Below are 13,957 nucleotides of genomic sequence, written 5' to 3'. Positions count from 1 at the left end.
GAGGCACACCACCTCACATCTCCATTTTGAGCAATGTGACGTTGAACCTGCTCAAGGTGGTACTTCGGAGCGCGGTTGTCGAGTGGGCTGTGAAACTCCTGTAACGGCCTATTTTATCCGCCGGCGTTGTAATTCCAGATATTTTCATGGGTTGCGATTTTTATTATTGTTGTTTTTTAAGTAGGTGTGTAGCAGAAGTAGGGGAAGTGGGGGGCTCGGGACGAGAAAGGTTACAGCTACACAGTGCCCACTCACAAGTGCGGTGCGGAGGGGGCCGTCAAAGCCGGGGGGGGCCCCATGGACCCCGCTGGTGAAAAGGACTTAGGGTTTTTCAGGGTTTTGACTCTCCCTCCTGGCGGCTGTCTGTCTAGTGGCGGCAAGCGGTTTTCTTCTCAGCCCTGCAGGGTTCCGGCCACGTCGGGGCCCACAGGGCCCTTTCGTCTACCTGTTTGTCCGTCTGTCTGTCTGTCATCTCATCCTTTTAGTTTTCACCGTTAGGATGCCGTTAGGGAAAAGCCATCGAAGGGTTACCCGTACCCGTGCCACAAACACTTCTTCCTCCCCTTCCCCCCTTCTTTCCCCCCTTCCCCCCTTCCCCCCTTCTTTCCCGCGCGTGTCAGGGCGCCATTGTGTATTGCGACCGCATCACCACCGTCAGCCCCACCTACGCGCGGGAGGTGCTCCGAGACGAGCCCCACCTGGGTTGCGGGCTGCAGGCGGTGATGAGGAGGCACACACACAAGCTGGAGGGGGTGCTGAACGGCCTGGACTACGAGGTGGGGGTGGGGGGAGGGGGGAGGTTCACGTGTGTGGGACCTGGGGGGGGAAGTGGGGGGGACCTGGGGGAGAAGGAAATGGGGATGGATAGGATGTGGGAGCATGACCAGGCCTCTCCGGGGTTTGGTGCATCTTGTCATGTGCGTATCTCCTCCCCCCCCACGCTTTAACCCCCCACCCTTTACCATACACACATTTTACATACACACATTCGCGTGTGGGTTTGTAAACCTTTGTTTCTCCCCGTTCCGCTCCCCACCCCCCGTCCCCCCCGGGTATGTTGTTACGACATGTTGTACGACGCAGACGTGGAACCCCGCCACTGACCCGTACATATCCGCACACTATGCCCCGGATGATATCTCGGGGAAGCGCACCTGCAAAGCCGCGCTCTGCAAGGAGCTTGGCCTTCCGTTTGACGGAATAACCACCAACGGTAACAACGGAAATAACAACGGCAATGCAAACGCCAACCATCATCATCACGATACTGCGCACAACGGACATGACAATAATGGAAACAGCAGCAACGGACATGGTTGTTGGGGTCCTAACGGCCGGCCGTTGGTGGCGGTTGTGAGTCGGTTAACGGAGCAAAAAGGGCTTCATTTGATATCCGCGGGTTTGAGGGCGGCGGTGGAGGCGGGGGCGCAGGTGGTTGTGCTGGGCAGCGCACCCGACCCCAAGGTAACGCTGTGTGGGTGGGGGGGGAGGGTGGCGACTTGTGTGTATGTATGTTCGTATGTCTGTCGACTCGGTTCGAGCGTTTTTTTCGTTAGCAGCGCTAGCAGCGCGAGCATGACCCCACTTCCCCTTGTCGTACTCCTGATCCTTTCTCCTCCCTCTGAGGGGGGGGAGGAGGCGGGTGGTGTTTTGAAGTGTATGCGGGCTCGGTCGGGTTGGGTAGTCCCAACCCACAACCCACTTCTTACGACTGGGATTCCGTTTTCCAGAATAATCTCCGTACATGTACGGCACATATACGGCATGCGGTTTCTCTCCCTGCTACTCCGCCAAGGTGCATAGGCAAGCGTTATGAAGTTTGAATGTCTGTATGTTTGTACGACACGACTTTGTGTACGACTGTATGCACGTACGAACATAGATATGTGCACACGTAGGTTCAGCGGGAGTGGGAGGCCCTGTCCCGGGAAGTGGCGGCTGGAAGTGACGTACGTGTCGTACTACGGCACGACGATGCGCTGAGTCATCGCATATTTGCGGGTGCGGATCTGCTCCTGGTGCCGTCTTTGTTCGAGCCGTGCGGACTCACGCAGGTCCGGGGGATTTGGGGGAGGGGGGTGAGGGTGAGGGGGGTGAGTGAGGGGGGGAGAGAGGAAGGAAGGGCATATGTGCGTTAGCGGAGAGGGGTGTGCGGCGGGTGAGGAGGAAGAGGAGGACCCAAACTCTCTCCCTCCCCCTCCCCCTCCCCCTCCCCCTTCCCTTCCCCTGCACGGGCACCACCTGGCCTCACCCATTCCCGGGGGCAAATGAATATCGGCAACGTAATGGGCGTTACTTCCCAAACCACGGATCGATGACGTCATCGCTCACTAGGGACTCACTAGGGGCAGTTTCGGACTTTGGACGCCTTCCGGCAGTTAGTTCATTTCTGGGTTTCGTGTGTCATATGATTTCCCCCCTTTTCCCCTTCCCTTTCCCGCCAGCTCATCGCCCTACGGTACGGGACCGTACCAGTTGTACGGGAGACGGGGGGCCTTGCCGATACGATACGCGACGTGGCGCACTCGGGGGCTCCGGAACCCGAACGTAACGGCTTCACGTTTGTGGCTCCGGAGGAGACGGCGGTGACGACCGCGTTGCGGCGAGCTATTGCGGCATACAGGTAGGTCCTACATATGTATGTATGTATATATATGGGAAAACTGTAGTATGATTGTGTGTATGTGTTTCTGTGTTGTGGTGCATGTGTATGTATGTATGTATGTCTTGCACCTGAACTCTCCAAACCGCAACCCCCCGCCCCGCCCCCGCGCCCCCGCCCCCGTTCAGGGACGGTCGCGAGTGGTGGGCGACCGAGCTGGTGCCGCGGGTCATGCGTCAGGACTGGAGCTGGTCCCAGTCCGCCGAGCGGTACCGGGACATTTACAACACCGCAATCGGGCTGTGAGGCAGTCGGGCGGACAGGCACCTGCCACGCCGAAGTATCTATCGAACACCGTATATTCATCCGTCTCCATTCTAATGATAGTGTATAGACGATCTATTTGTCTGTTTAGTCTGGTGAAAAAAGGGGGGGTGTTTGAAGCTGTAGCAAATTAGTCGGTGGTCTGGATTGAATGCCCCACCTTATGAAGATGGAGATGGAGGAGAGGGGAGAGGGGGAGGGGAGAGGGGGAGGAGAGAGGGGGAGGGGAGAGGGGGAGGGGAGAGGGGGAGGGGAGAGGGACCGGGGGATTTGCGAATGTGGGGTCGTTCGGAATTCTGCGGTCGGAAGGCAGGCAGGCAGCGGCAGGGGGGGCGTTGAAATGCGTCGGAAGAACCTCAGCAGTGTCAGTGTCGCGTCTTGAGGACATGTGGACCCTTATTACTATTGTTGTTACTATTATTATTGTTTGGGCTAGCATGATGGTGAAGATAACCCTGAGATTAGAGATGTGGTAGCGAGGTAATTTGGATGGATGCTTGGGATTAGTCTGTGTGCGCGTGTATGTGTGTGTATTTGCATGTATGTGTGTGCATTGGTGTCTTATGTATGTATGTATGTGCGAGGAAGCAAGGGAAATATATTTTAGCAGAGAAAATAGGGAAAGCGAGCGGAAAGAGAAAGAGATGGGGTGTGGGAGTCTTTTACTTTGGTTGTTTGTCATGAGAGGCGGAAAGCTACAGTCGTTATTGTTTGTCATGGAATTCGGATTTGGACGTGGATTTGGATGTGGATCACAGCGGTGCGCGGGAGCGTGGAGTGTGTGGAAGTATTCTTTGGCGGGATTGCGCCAGAGGCACGTGACCAGGAGGCCGCGGCGAACAAGACAAATTACTTTTAAACGCTGGTAGTGTCTGCCTAGCTCTGTTGTCTGTTTCTTTATGGAGTGGGCGGCGCCAGCTTTAATATTAATGGTAGCGTGATGTGAGGTGATGGTAGTGTGTGCTGGCAGAGTGCGATTTTTTTCTTTTCATGAGTAAATACTTCTTTTGTGGTGATATTATTCGTACAATGTAGTACTAGCAGTACTAGCATAGTTGTAATCATGGTGCGTGTTTGTTTAGCGTACAGGGCGTGCACACGTGCCCGCGGATTGTATGTATGTATGTATGTATGTACGTGTCATCACGTTTTTGTGTCCTGACCGTCCCCCGTTTCCTATCCTAAGCGTTCTTCCAGTCTAGTAAGTAGCTCCTGCGCAATAAACGTTTGTCTGTATGTGTTTGTTATCTGGGACGGTCTGCACATTGCAGTCCATCTGCTACTGCTACTACTAGTGGTGCTATACTGGTATGCTTCAGCTGCTGCTGTCTGTACTGCTTCAGCGGCCTGCGCCGTGTCGCGTCGTGTCGTCCTATGATGGTGTGGATGCGAGTACGGGCTGGCGAGGATCAAGCCCTTAGACGTATGTCGTACGTATGTGGCTCTTTGAAAGAACGATTGCCCACCTCTGTTCGGTGTTTAAAACGAGTTCAGACACACACTCGGTGGTGGCCGTGGTCTACATCGATGTGCTGTGCCGAGATGGTCTCCAAGATGGTCTCTCTCATGCCAAGATGGTCTCCCCTTCGCTTTTGTGAGAAGAAGAAAGAGACGCAGAACTGGCTCTGTGTGAATGTCCGATGATAGGTGTACATAATATAGAGGGGGGATGGAACAAAAAGACCTATGAAAATAGAAGGCCGTCATCTCGCGCCGAAAGGTCAACCATAAGCGCGTGTGTGTGTGTGTGTGTGTGTGTGTGTGTGTTACGCGGGACGAGCGTACTGTCGATTTATGCCTCAACCCCGGCCTGCCCGAGACGTAATAATTGTTACATGTAAAAGTTTAGGAAAGGGAAAAGAAAAAACATTATCACTGCTCTCAGGAAAACCGGAATTACGCATCTAACCTCGTTTATCTGTGGGGCCCTCTGGCCGCCATACCCGTCCGCATTTTACCTGGGGTTTGACTGCTGAGCTATTAGACCGAACTGCGTTCTGCGTTCTGCACTAATGACTTGCTCGTCGAGAGTTTCACCCAACCATATTGCGCTTATTCCCACCAGCAGCCGACCCGCCCGCACGGCCCCATATGGACGACGCATCAGCTCGTCGCCCGGCAGGCAGTCAGGAAGTGGCGGCTGACAAAATGCGAATACGTCGTCTCCTAAATTACTCTAAATTATTACTACGGCCCCATGCGGCCAAGAGCACTACCAGGGAGTTAGACGGCTTCTGGGAGCCCAGGCACCTAATGAGGTGCAGCCGCCCTTCTAGCACGCTCGTACCCCAGAATACACACACACATACACACACTAAGTAGGTATGTATGTACACGAACGAGGCTGAGTAATGTAGATGAGCCCGTCCATCCACCCACCCCTCTCGCTGTCCTATCTGCATGTCACCCAGATTCCCTTTATCTCACTAGACAGTTAGTTCGTTAGTTGTTTCCTTTGGCCCCCGCGTATATCACACTCAAGGCACCCGGATGGCTCTGGAGACCATGGCAGGGAAACACCCCTAGACACTACACCAGATGTGTACGGAAGTACATCAGGATATGTACGGCATGCCACGCAGGCCATTTCTTCTCAGGCGGTATGTGAGGGGCAGTGCGGGATGCGTCTGTATGTATGTAGTCCTGATGCATGTCGCACCCAGATCATCTTTGCATGTCAAGCAGTCATCCAGCTGAAGAGGGCTGGGCCTTGCTGCCGCTGTTGTCGCAGTTGGTCGTTGGTGACAGTTTAACTGTCCGTCTTTTCCATGTTGAGGTCACCGCACTCTCTCCGGAAGCAAGTTAAGGGTCCGGACCCTTTCCATGACGTGGCCAGCTTGCCAGTCCGCCACGCGACCGTCGTCCTGAATGAATTGACGGCCGTACATGTACGGAATTGCGGAGGTGAGCTAGCGGGTAATGGGTATGGCGAGGGGTACCTGTCAGAGCAGGGAGTGGCAGCTTCCTCCCTCCCTACCTCCCGCCCTACCTATCTAAATACCTATCTACTTACCTTGATACATACATACATTACATACATACATACATACACCCCTTGTAAACCCGCCTCTTCTCTTCCCCTCCCCCTCCCCTCTACCTCCAGAAAGCACACCTGCGACTTGAGCCAATCCACCACAGGTACAAGCTCCAACTGCCGTACACCACCACCACCAGCATCACCATTGCCACGCCGTTCACCCGGTGTGAATCTCTGCAGGTTCGCGTACTGCTGCAGCAGCAGCACCCAGTAACACTCGATTGCCTCTCTGTTGAGGAACTGACGAGCGAACTGCTGTCCACGTACGGCAATAGCACGTGCGGCGGCGTCGTTGGCGGTTACCCAGTTGTACGCCCAAACCACCTCCCGGGGGCGATTGCTCCAAAACGGTACGTAGTGGTGAAACCTGCAGTGGGGGTATTCGACAGGCGGAGGAGTTGGACAGGGGGAGATGAGGGGGGAGATGAGGGGGGAGATGGGGGGGGAGATGGGGGGGAGATGGGGGGGGAGATGGGGGGGGAGATGAGGGGGGAGATGAGGGGGGAGATGAGGGGGTGAAGGTATGGAGAGATGTGGAAGTTGCCAGCCCTTGAAAGTTCTCAAAGAGTGGAGACCCTAAGACGCCTGCTCGCGACGCTGACACGAGGGTTTGCTTCCCATGGGGGGGAGAGGGGGGAGGAGGGAGGGGGGTTACGAGTCGTAACTTACGACAGTTTCCTCCGGATTCAGTTGGAGAAGGGCTGCTTAGGGGCATGGAGGACTGTCTGGGCTGACCGGGGGTTCCCGCCAAGCTCCCCCAGCGGTGCAATTTGAAATCCGGTTCGAGTCCCAACACAGCTCAGCTCAGCTCGTCCCAACTCACTTTTTCATCAGTTTGTCGTAGAACGCGAAATACCCGGATTGCTCCCGGAGTACGACACTGCCCAGAGCTAGCAACTGGAAGATCCTGGACGAGCATGTGATGCCTTTAGGAAGAGGGGAGACGGGGGCTCGGGTTGATGCAGACAGACAGACAGACAGACAGACAGACAGAGAGACAGACAGACAGACCATCAACACCATCACCAGACTCATCTCTACAACCCCAGGATCCCAAACCTCCGAAACCCACGAGGGGGGGGACGGGGGGAGCTGTTGGGTGTTGGGCTCGGGGATTCTGAAACATCGTACTCCAGTTCTTGGTCCTCAAGGCCCCCCCCCGCCAGGTAAGAGTCCTCCCACAAGTTACCCCACTCCCAACCAAGGAAAACCCCAACCCCCCTTCACGCCCCCAAGCCCCCAGCGCCCACCGTCAACGTGCATGACCATTTTGTACCGCGCCCACTGCTCTAGGGGTACGACATCGTGGCTGTACGAGATGTTGGTGTGCTGCAGCTCCTGGGCCAGGTATGTGCTGAACGCTTCTCGGACCCTTTCAACCTTTGCCGCATATTTCCCGGCGGCGGCGGCGGCAGAGCAGGGGGAGCAGGGGGGTTGGTACGGGGAAGGGGAGGTACGGCGAGAAAACACACGGGATATACATATGGATATTAACATCAACCATGTGATCCAACCAATCCGCCAAACACCCACCCACCCACCCAGCCCCACCTGCACCCGGGCTCAGACCCGAAAACCAGTATCTCCCATTTCCCACACACGACTCACATACATTAATACACACAGACACTCACCACCTCCCCCCTTCGGGCACCATCCCATTGTCGTACAGTGCTATGGACGCTCTGCGGGGCAACAAACACCCAACATAAAGCCCGGCGGGGTCGCAGGTGATCAGTTACATACATACAGGCGGCTGACATACATACATACATACAGGCGGCTGGCAGAGGTTTAGGCCTGACTTCTGCTCCCGGCCGACCCAGGTTCAAATCCGCCTACCGGCTCCTCGGGTGTTTGAGGAGTAATGAAATGGGAGGTGGCCCCCCATCATATGGACGATGTAGGACGTGATATAAACAACTTGCGAGCTAACCAGTTGATGCGCCGTTGATCCACTAGATTTGGTTGGATGATGGTTGTGAGTTTCCGAACCAATCAAATACATTCTGAAGTCGGATGGGGTGACGGATTAGGGTGCCCCTCTAGCAGGGGAGAGCAGGGACTGCCCCGGGAAGGAGGCCGCTGGCGAAGTTAACCACCCTGTAATTGAGACATACATACATACAAAGGATATATTCGTCCTATACTACACAACTCATTTCAAGTAGTTCGGTAGCCGTCAGTTGTGTGGTTAAGTTGTTAAGTTAATGTGCAGGAAATGCCCCTTGCGAGCCCCTCCCAGCTCGCAGCTCAGCAGCACCACCCACCCACCCCACCACCCCGCCCACCTGGTCGCGGTGGTACCCCACCCCGGCCGCAAAGGCCTTCCCCTCCTTCTCCCCCCAGGGGTGGTGCCGGTTGAACCTCTCAATCTCGCCCAGAAACCAGTCGTCGATGTTCATGGTGTAAAAGTGGAAGATCGGGACCTGAAAACCGTAAAAGACCGAAACAAAAAAATATCATATTACCAAAACATAAATGTATACACGAAGTATTAAACACAAAGAAAATGCCTTAAAAACATGGAGAGATATGTGATGCTCAACTAGTTTTCATGCGAAGACTACGTTACAAACAAGTACCTGCACGCAAGGAAAGAACGTCTTCGTGAAAGGGTAGGGCCGGGAGAGGGCACACTACCACGAAGCGGATCACCAAGGCCTACAGACCAACCGCTTCACGGCAGCACCCAAACGTAGCTACGAACAACCCGAATTAGCCAACACTGTCGCGTGCCGCGACACAAGAGCCACACTGGCTCGTACGCCATACGGCAAAGACACTCCGTATTCGCAGAAAACCTTAGTTTTCAACGCTTCACGTAGAAAACTGTCAGTTATTACATATTAGCTGCACACCAAAGCATACCTTCCCGCTTCTAGGTGCGGGGTGGTGGAGGTGGTGTTAACTAAGGGGGGAAGTGGGGGGGATGGAGGAGGCGTTTCCTAAGTCCGCAACTCCCCGCATGTGTTTTGAGGTGGCTGCCAGGCTATCGGGGGTAACCCCCCTCCCTCCCCACACCCAAACACACACGACGCACCGCAATGGCCACACTGGAGGACGCCTTGCAGTGCCGCATCACGGGCAGTCGGCCATGACGAGGCCCCTCATCCCACACACCGCCCTCCGCGTCCTCCGGCTCCGGAACCACCTGGCCCCCACCTTCTTCCTCCCCCTCCTCTCCGCCGGCTGTGTTACCCGCCCGGCAGATGCTCTTGATGGTGGGTCCAAAGTCTATCGCGGGCGCGTCCATAGTCTCAACCACAAACTCCACGTCAGGCAGTGCCGTACCCCAGCGGGAAACCAGCCGGGAGAGGGCCTTGTACGGCAAAACATGGATTGGGAGAAGGAAGGCGGCGGGGGGAAAGAAAGGGTGACGGCAGCAGCGGAGGGGTTTTCAGGTTTTCCCCGGATTTTTGGAGACAAGAAGGAAGTTAGGTATAGGTTTACGTAGGTAGGAGCCTGTCGGTCTGTCGGTCTGTCTAGGGGGACCGAGGCGGAGGGGAGGGGGTCTTGGAGAAAGGCCAATGACGCAACCGGGGCCCCCCCCACACACATCACGCCCATCCGCAAAACACGCACCCACGCATACACCACGATGTTGTCTGCTTGCCAGGGGAAGAGGCGTGAAATGTCTTGCTGGCTGCCGCCAATGACGTACAACTTCCCGCCGCGGATGCATAGGGGGAGGCCCGGTACGGCAGCGGACATGGTGCGTTCCCGAAGTGTGCGGTCCATGAGGGTTTCGGAGATGCCTTCATCGTCGTACCACGGCAGCAGTTCCTCCGCAATGCCTGGATTGAAGGCGGAAAACCGACTGCAATGGGCCCCCAGATCGGAGGAGCTGTTGGATGGGGAGGTGGCGTCGGCAGCGGATGCTGGGAGGAGGACATGGAGGAGGGGGAGCAGGACGTGGAGAAGGAGGAGAGAGCGCCATCGTGCCATGGCGGTAAAACTCAGAACGACGAGAGGCTGGCAGGATCTTTTCCGAGGTTGTGTTTAACTTGGGAGATATATTAAAAAGGTGGTCCTTCAAGGCATGCTGCGGGCCAGCGCATGCCTTGAACATGCCTGCAAATGTTCGACCATCCTAGCAAAAAAACATATACTTGCAAGCGCAACGTCCAGGTTGAGTCAAGGCTAGCTCCGGAGGATTACATGACTCATAGATTGCTACGACACAATGGCAATTGTTGTTGGAAGTATTATCATAATTGTAATTTTCACTGCCATAACACTACTTGTGCCAAGCACAATTACCAAGGTTTGTTTCACAACGTTGAAATCCGGACCAAGGCTCAGATTTTAACCTGTCCTCATATGGAAGTAGTGAATCTTCAGCGAACACTTTAGAGGACGTTGTGATGTGCGAAGCCAATAATAACTTTGTTGCGGGACACAAATATGAGCCGATGTGAAGAACATGCTCGAACCCAATGCCGCTGCAAAGTACCATTTCCCATTTCAAGCAGCAAATAAAAATGCAAAGTCATTGAAGGAGGGGAATCCTTAAAGCTGGAGACCTTGAGCACCGTTTCTGCAATGGTCCGTGTTGTGCTGCATTGCATCGAAATGTGAGTCGGACTTCTGATCCGGAGCCTATCCCAGCCTATCCCAACTGGGTACCGCTGCTCCTCCCGGGGGGCCGTGTGCAGTCAGGATGGACTGGCTTCATCATCCATAAGTTCAATCGCCGCATCGGACAGAAGGCCATACACCGCCGCTCATCATTCCGCTGGTTCGGAAAGAGCACCTGGCAAACCCCAACAGATAGCCCAACATACCACCAAGAAGGGAAACGGTGAGTCCGCAGTGGCTCAGGGCAAACGGCAACGTGATTCCCCACACACGCACCCGAACAGACATACACCAAATGGCTTCATCCCCTCCACCCCCCTCTCTTTTGCCCAAATGTCTTGCAGCGGATGTTTTTGTTGCCTGAACAAACTCTGTACATATAAGTGGGTGTTCGGGGTGGTCGAAACTGCTGTTGTTGATGAAACGAGTGGCCTTTTTTTGTGAACGGAACGTATATTCATAATGGGCCCTGACTTGCTACGGTCTGAGGCACAAATCAGGTTGTGCCTGTGGGTGTGCGGCCTGTGCTCAATGTTGTCCGCGGAGGGCTTGACGTGAATACGGAAGAGGTGTCGGTGGCTTTGTCAGGGCCGTCATAATTTACTTTGGTCATGCGTGAGCGGCTGCCATGTTATGACGTGCAGGGTTTTGCAATCGCAATGCACTACTACAGGAGCTCAGTTTAGAGACTGCGATGCATTTACCAAGAAATTTAAGTTTTGCGTTTTCAGAGTTTTCACCAGCATGTGAAATCAAATTATATCCAATACTTTGTAATGCAGGAGTCGCCCTAAATTGCCATAAAGCCTGAGACGCATCAGGTGTACGGCCCCTATTTGGAACTGGATCTTTTTGGCAAGTTATTCAGTTTTACGTATCGTAGAGTGCGAAAGTATCGGATCTGACAGTTGCCAGATGTATGGACACATAAGAACGGCCTCCTGCCTTCTGGCGTGCGTCGCGAGGGTGCCCAGCCACGTCGCGAGCAGGTCCGTCGTGTGAGATTTATTATCTTGGCAAGATAAAGAATATAAAGTTATCAAAAACGATGCTGAGTAATCCAGGTATGAATTCTCTTCTCTCGCAGGCATGGCTGGGAGCATGTGTGCCTTTCTGCCGAGGCGAGCTGTGCGCCAGCAGACGAGGCACCCGAAGATGTCTTCCAGCTGTCCAACGGACGTGAGATGGTACCTCTAGGCTCCCTTCGCAGCTTCTGGTCTCACAGGACGGGGTTCTGGTCGCCATGTCTTCCATCTCAGAATTGCTATCATCATTATCATCAGCAGCAGCTGGCGTCCTTCGCTTCGAAAGGTGGTAAATATGCACATGGTGGCACATGGCACACAGCTTTAGGGGACGGAGGAGCAGCGCGAGGAGGAGGAGGGCCAATAGAACAAATCATGGGGAGGGCAGGACAATTGCCAAAGCAATATTAGCCTTATCGTTACGACGTTAAGGAACTCTGGGGGGGAGCACCTGCGCGGGCCTACACGTAACACGAACTTTCCTTTGCGGATGGCGAACGAAGGCAAATGCCATAAGCCCTCCTCCCCCGTGGGCCCTCCTCTCTTCCTCCCCTCCTCCTCCTCTGCCGTTGGCGGTTGGCCGTTGGTCATTGGCCGTTGCCACAGCTGGTGGAGGTTCCAAGCACCGGGGGGCCGGGCGAGACAAGGGGGCTGCGGCCGTGGGGGAGGAGGCGCCCCTGGAGTTTGACTTGGCGCCATTTGTCAGGTAAAGGCAGGTCGCTGAAGGGGGGGGGGGGTCACAAGGACGACGGAGAGTGAGAGCTGAGTGACCAAACACACACAAACACAAACACACGTGCCCATCGCGTCTCGCTTTTTTCCCAAACCACTGCCCTGCCCTGCCCTCTTACCCGCCCAACCCCCCTCCACACTCCCCAAAAAGCCAAATGCGGTCCGCCCTGGAGCACTACCAAAAGGAGTTGGCGGGTATTCGTACAGGTCGGGCGTCCCCAGGCCTGCTGGAGGGGGTGATGGTGGGGGAGAGCAGTCACGGAAAACACGTACCTGTACGGGCACTGGGGACCGTCGTGGTGCGAAACCCACATCTGCTCGTGGTAGAGGTGTACAACCCGCAGGTATGTACGGCATGGTACGACATACACGAAATGATACGTTTCGGTGCCTGGTTTGTACGATATTCATTGCTCCCCGGGACTATACACTGTATCGTACACCCTGGAAGGCGTACAGACGGGGTGAAACGGTTAGTATTTCTCCTCATCCCCCGTCCCTCCCAAGAGCCCAACCCCTGGCACCTCTCCCTCCCTCCAACCCAACCCCTCACTCACTCTCCCCCAACCCGACCCCTCACTCACTCTCCCCCAACCCAACCCCTCAGGATGCTCAGCCGTTGGCTGAAGCCATTCAGAGCTCGCCCCTCAAACTGCAGGTGCGTGTGTATGTGGGGGTGGAAGGGGAGGAGGGTAGGGGAATCGCGCATGCGTGTGTGTGTGTATGCAATTGCCTGTGTAGGGGGCCCGAGGCGAGGCCAGGCGGGCGGCTCGGGCGTTCTGTCGGTCTGTATGTAAGTCGGTCGGTCGGTTGGGAGATTATACACCCCGAGGAGGGTGTTCTCCCCTAGATTTCCAACCCGCTTCATGCGTGTGGTGTTTCTCCGCCCCCGATCTCCCCCTCCCCCCCCCGCCCTCCTCCGCCTCAGGCCCGAGTGGAGGGTCTCGAAGTGCTTGTGGAGGTACCCAGGTATGTATGTATGTGCGTATGTATGTATGATGGATGGATGGATGGATGGATGAACACCGAACGCCAAAGTCCCCTCCCCACACACACACTCCGAAACCCCCCGGCCCTCCCTCCCCGCCTGTTCCCCCCCTCCCCCCCTTTGGAGACTGACTATGGACATGGTCGAGCGCATGGTGCGACTGGCCGGTCAGGAGGCGGAGGCAGCTAGGGCCGAGGTACGACGAGCCCGGCATAAGGCCCTGGATCTGGCCAAGCGAGTGGCGGCGGGAGGGGGAGTGAGTAAGGAGGAGACGAAGAGGCGGGAGGTGCAGGTGCGCGTGGGGGGTTGAGGAGCGGAGTATGTACGGGGGTCGTGTGATTGTCGTACGGATTTAAATGCACGACAGCCGTTCTCAGCTGAGCTCCCGTCATCAACATCACCACCACCACCACAATCATGAACACCACCGCCATTGTCATTTTGCTGACGGCTCAACACCACAACCACCGAAGCCGGCTTGTTCTGCCATTCCCTCCATTCCCCCCCCCTCCCCCCCTCCCCCCTCCCCCCCCCCCCAGGTCCAGGTGGCCACAGACAAACACATCGCGGAGGTGGATGCGCTGCTCCGGGCCAAAGAAACGGAACTTCGGGAGAAGCACTGAAGGGAGGGGAGGGGGGGGGGCGCGAGGGGTGGGGGGAGGTGTGGG

The 13,957-nt window shown here is 55.7% G+C and overlaps 3 protein-coding genes across 3 annotated transcripts in view; 2 read left to right on the top strand and 1 right to left on the bottom strand.

The window, feature by feature from the left end:
• The window catches only part of VOLCADRAFT_106932 (uncharacterized protein), a gene marked incomplete at its 3' end in the record, with an annotated part of 9,756 nt that extends 6,848 nt beyond the window's left edge, over positions 1–2,908 (top strand). Inside the window, exons 12-16 of the mRNA XM_002955708.1 lie at positions 621–776; positions 1,084–1,353; positions 1,899–2,054; positions 2,445–2,623; positions 2,791–2,908. Coding sequence (XP_002955754.1) covers positions 621–776; positions 1,084–1,353; positions 1,899–2,054; positions 2,445–2,623; positions 2,791–2,908 — 879 coding nt within the window. The remainder of the gene's footprint in view (positions 1–620; positions 777–1,083; positions 1,354–1,898; positions 2,055–2,444; positions 2,624–2,790) is intronic.
• A 282-nt stretch (positions 2,909–3,190) lies between these two features.
• VOLCADRAFT_106931 (uncharacterized protein) lies at positions 3,191–9,911 on the bottom strand (the record flags this gene model as incomplete). Its single annotated transcript, XM_002955663.1, has 8 exons — positions 3,191–4,298; positions 6,039–6,330; positions 6,787–6,889; positions 7,214–7,343; positions 7,598–7,648; positions 8,255–8,392; positions 9,007–9,285; positions 9,549–9,911. 8 exons carry the CDS (start codon positions 9,909–9,911, stop codon positions 4,266–4,268), a joined length of 1,389 nt encoding a protein of 462 aa, XP_002955709.1. The 3' UTR covers positions 3,191–4,265.
• A 558-nt stretch (positions 9,912–10,469) lies between these two features.
• Positions 10,470–13,912, top strand: VOLCADRAFT_106930 (uncharacterized protein; the record flags this gene model as incomplete). The annotated part of the gene is made up of 10 exons (XM_002955707.1): positions 10,470–10,511; positions 10,622–10,767; positions 11,327–11,533; positions 11,632–11,723; positions 12,176–12,275; positions 12,453–12,645; positions 12,909–12,959; positions 13,230–13,270; positions 13,416–13,581; positions 13,829–13,912. Exons 3-10 carry the CDS (start codon positions 11,460–11,462, stop codon positions 13,910–13,912), a joined length of 801 nt encoding a protein of 266 aa, XP_002955753.1. The 5' UTR covers positions 10,470–10,511; positions 10,622–10,767; positions 11,327–11,459.
• Positions 13,913–13,957: the final 45 nt, after the last annotated feature.

This window comes from Volvox carteri (assembly GCF_000143455.1).
Source record: "Volvox carteri f. nagariensis unplaced genomic scaffold VOLCAscaffold_54, whole genome shotgun sequence".
NCBI classification, from domain to species: Eukaryota; Viridiplantae; Chlorophyta; class Chlorophyceae; order Chlamydomonadales; family Volvocaceae; genus Volvox; species Volvox carteri.
Note: the sequence above shows the minus strand (reverse complement) of the source record. Positions and strands in the feature narration are given on the sequence as shown.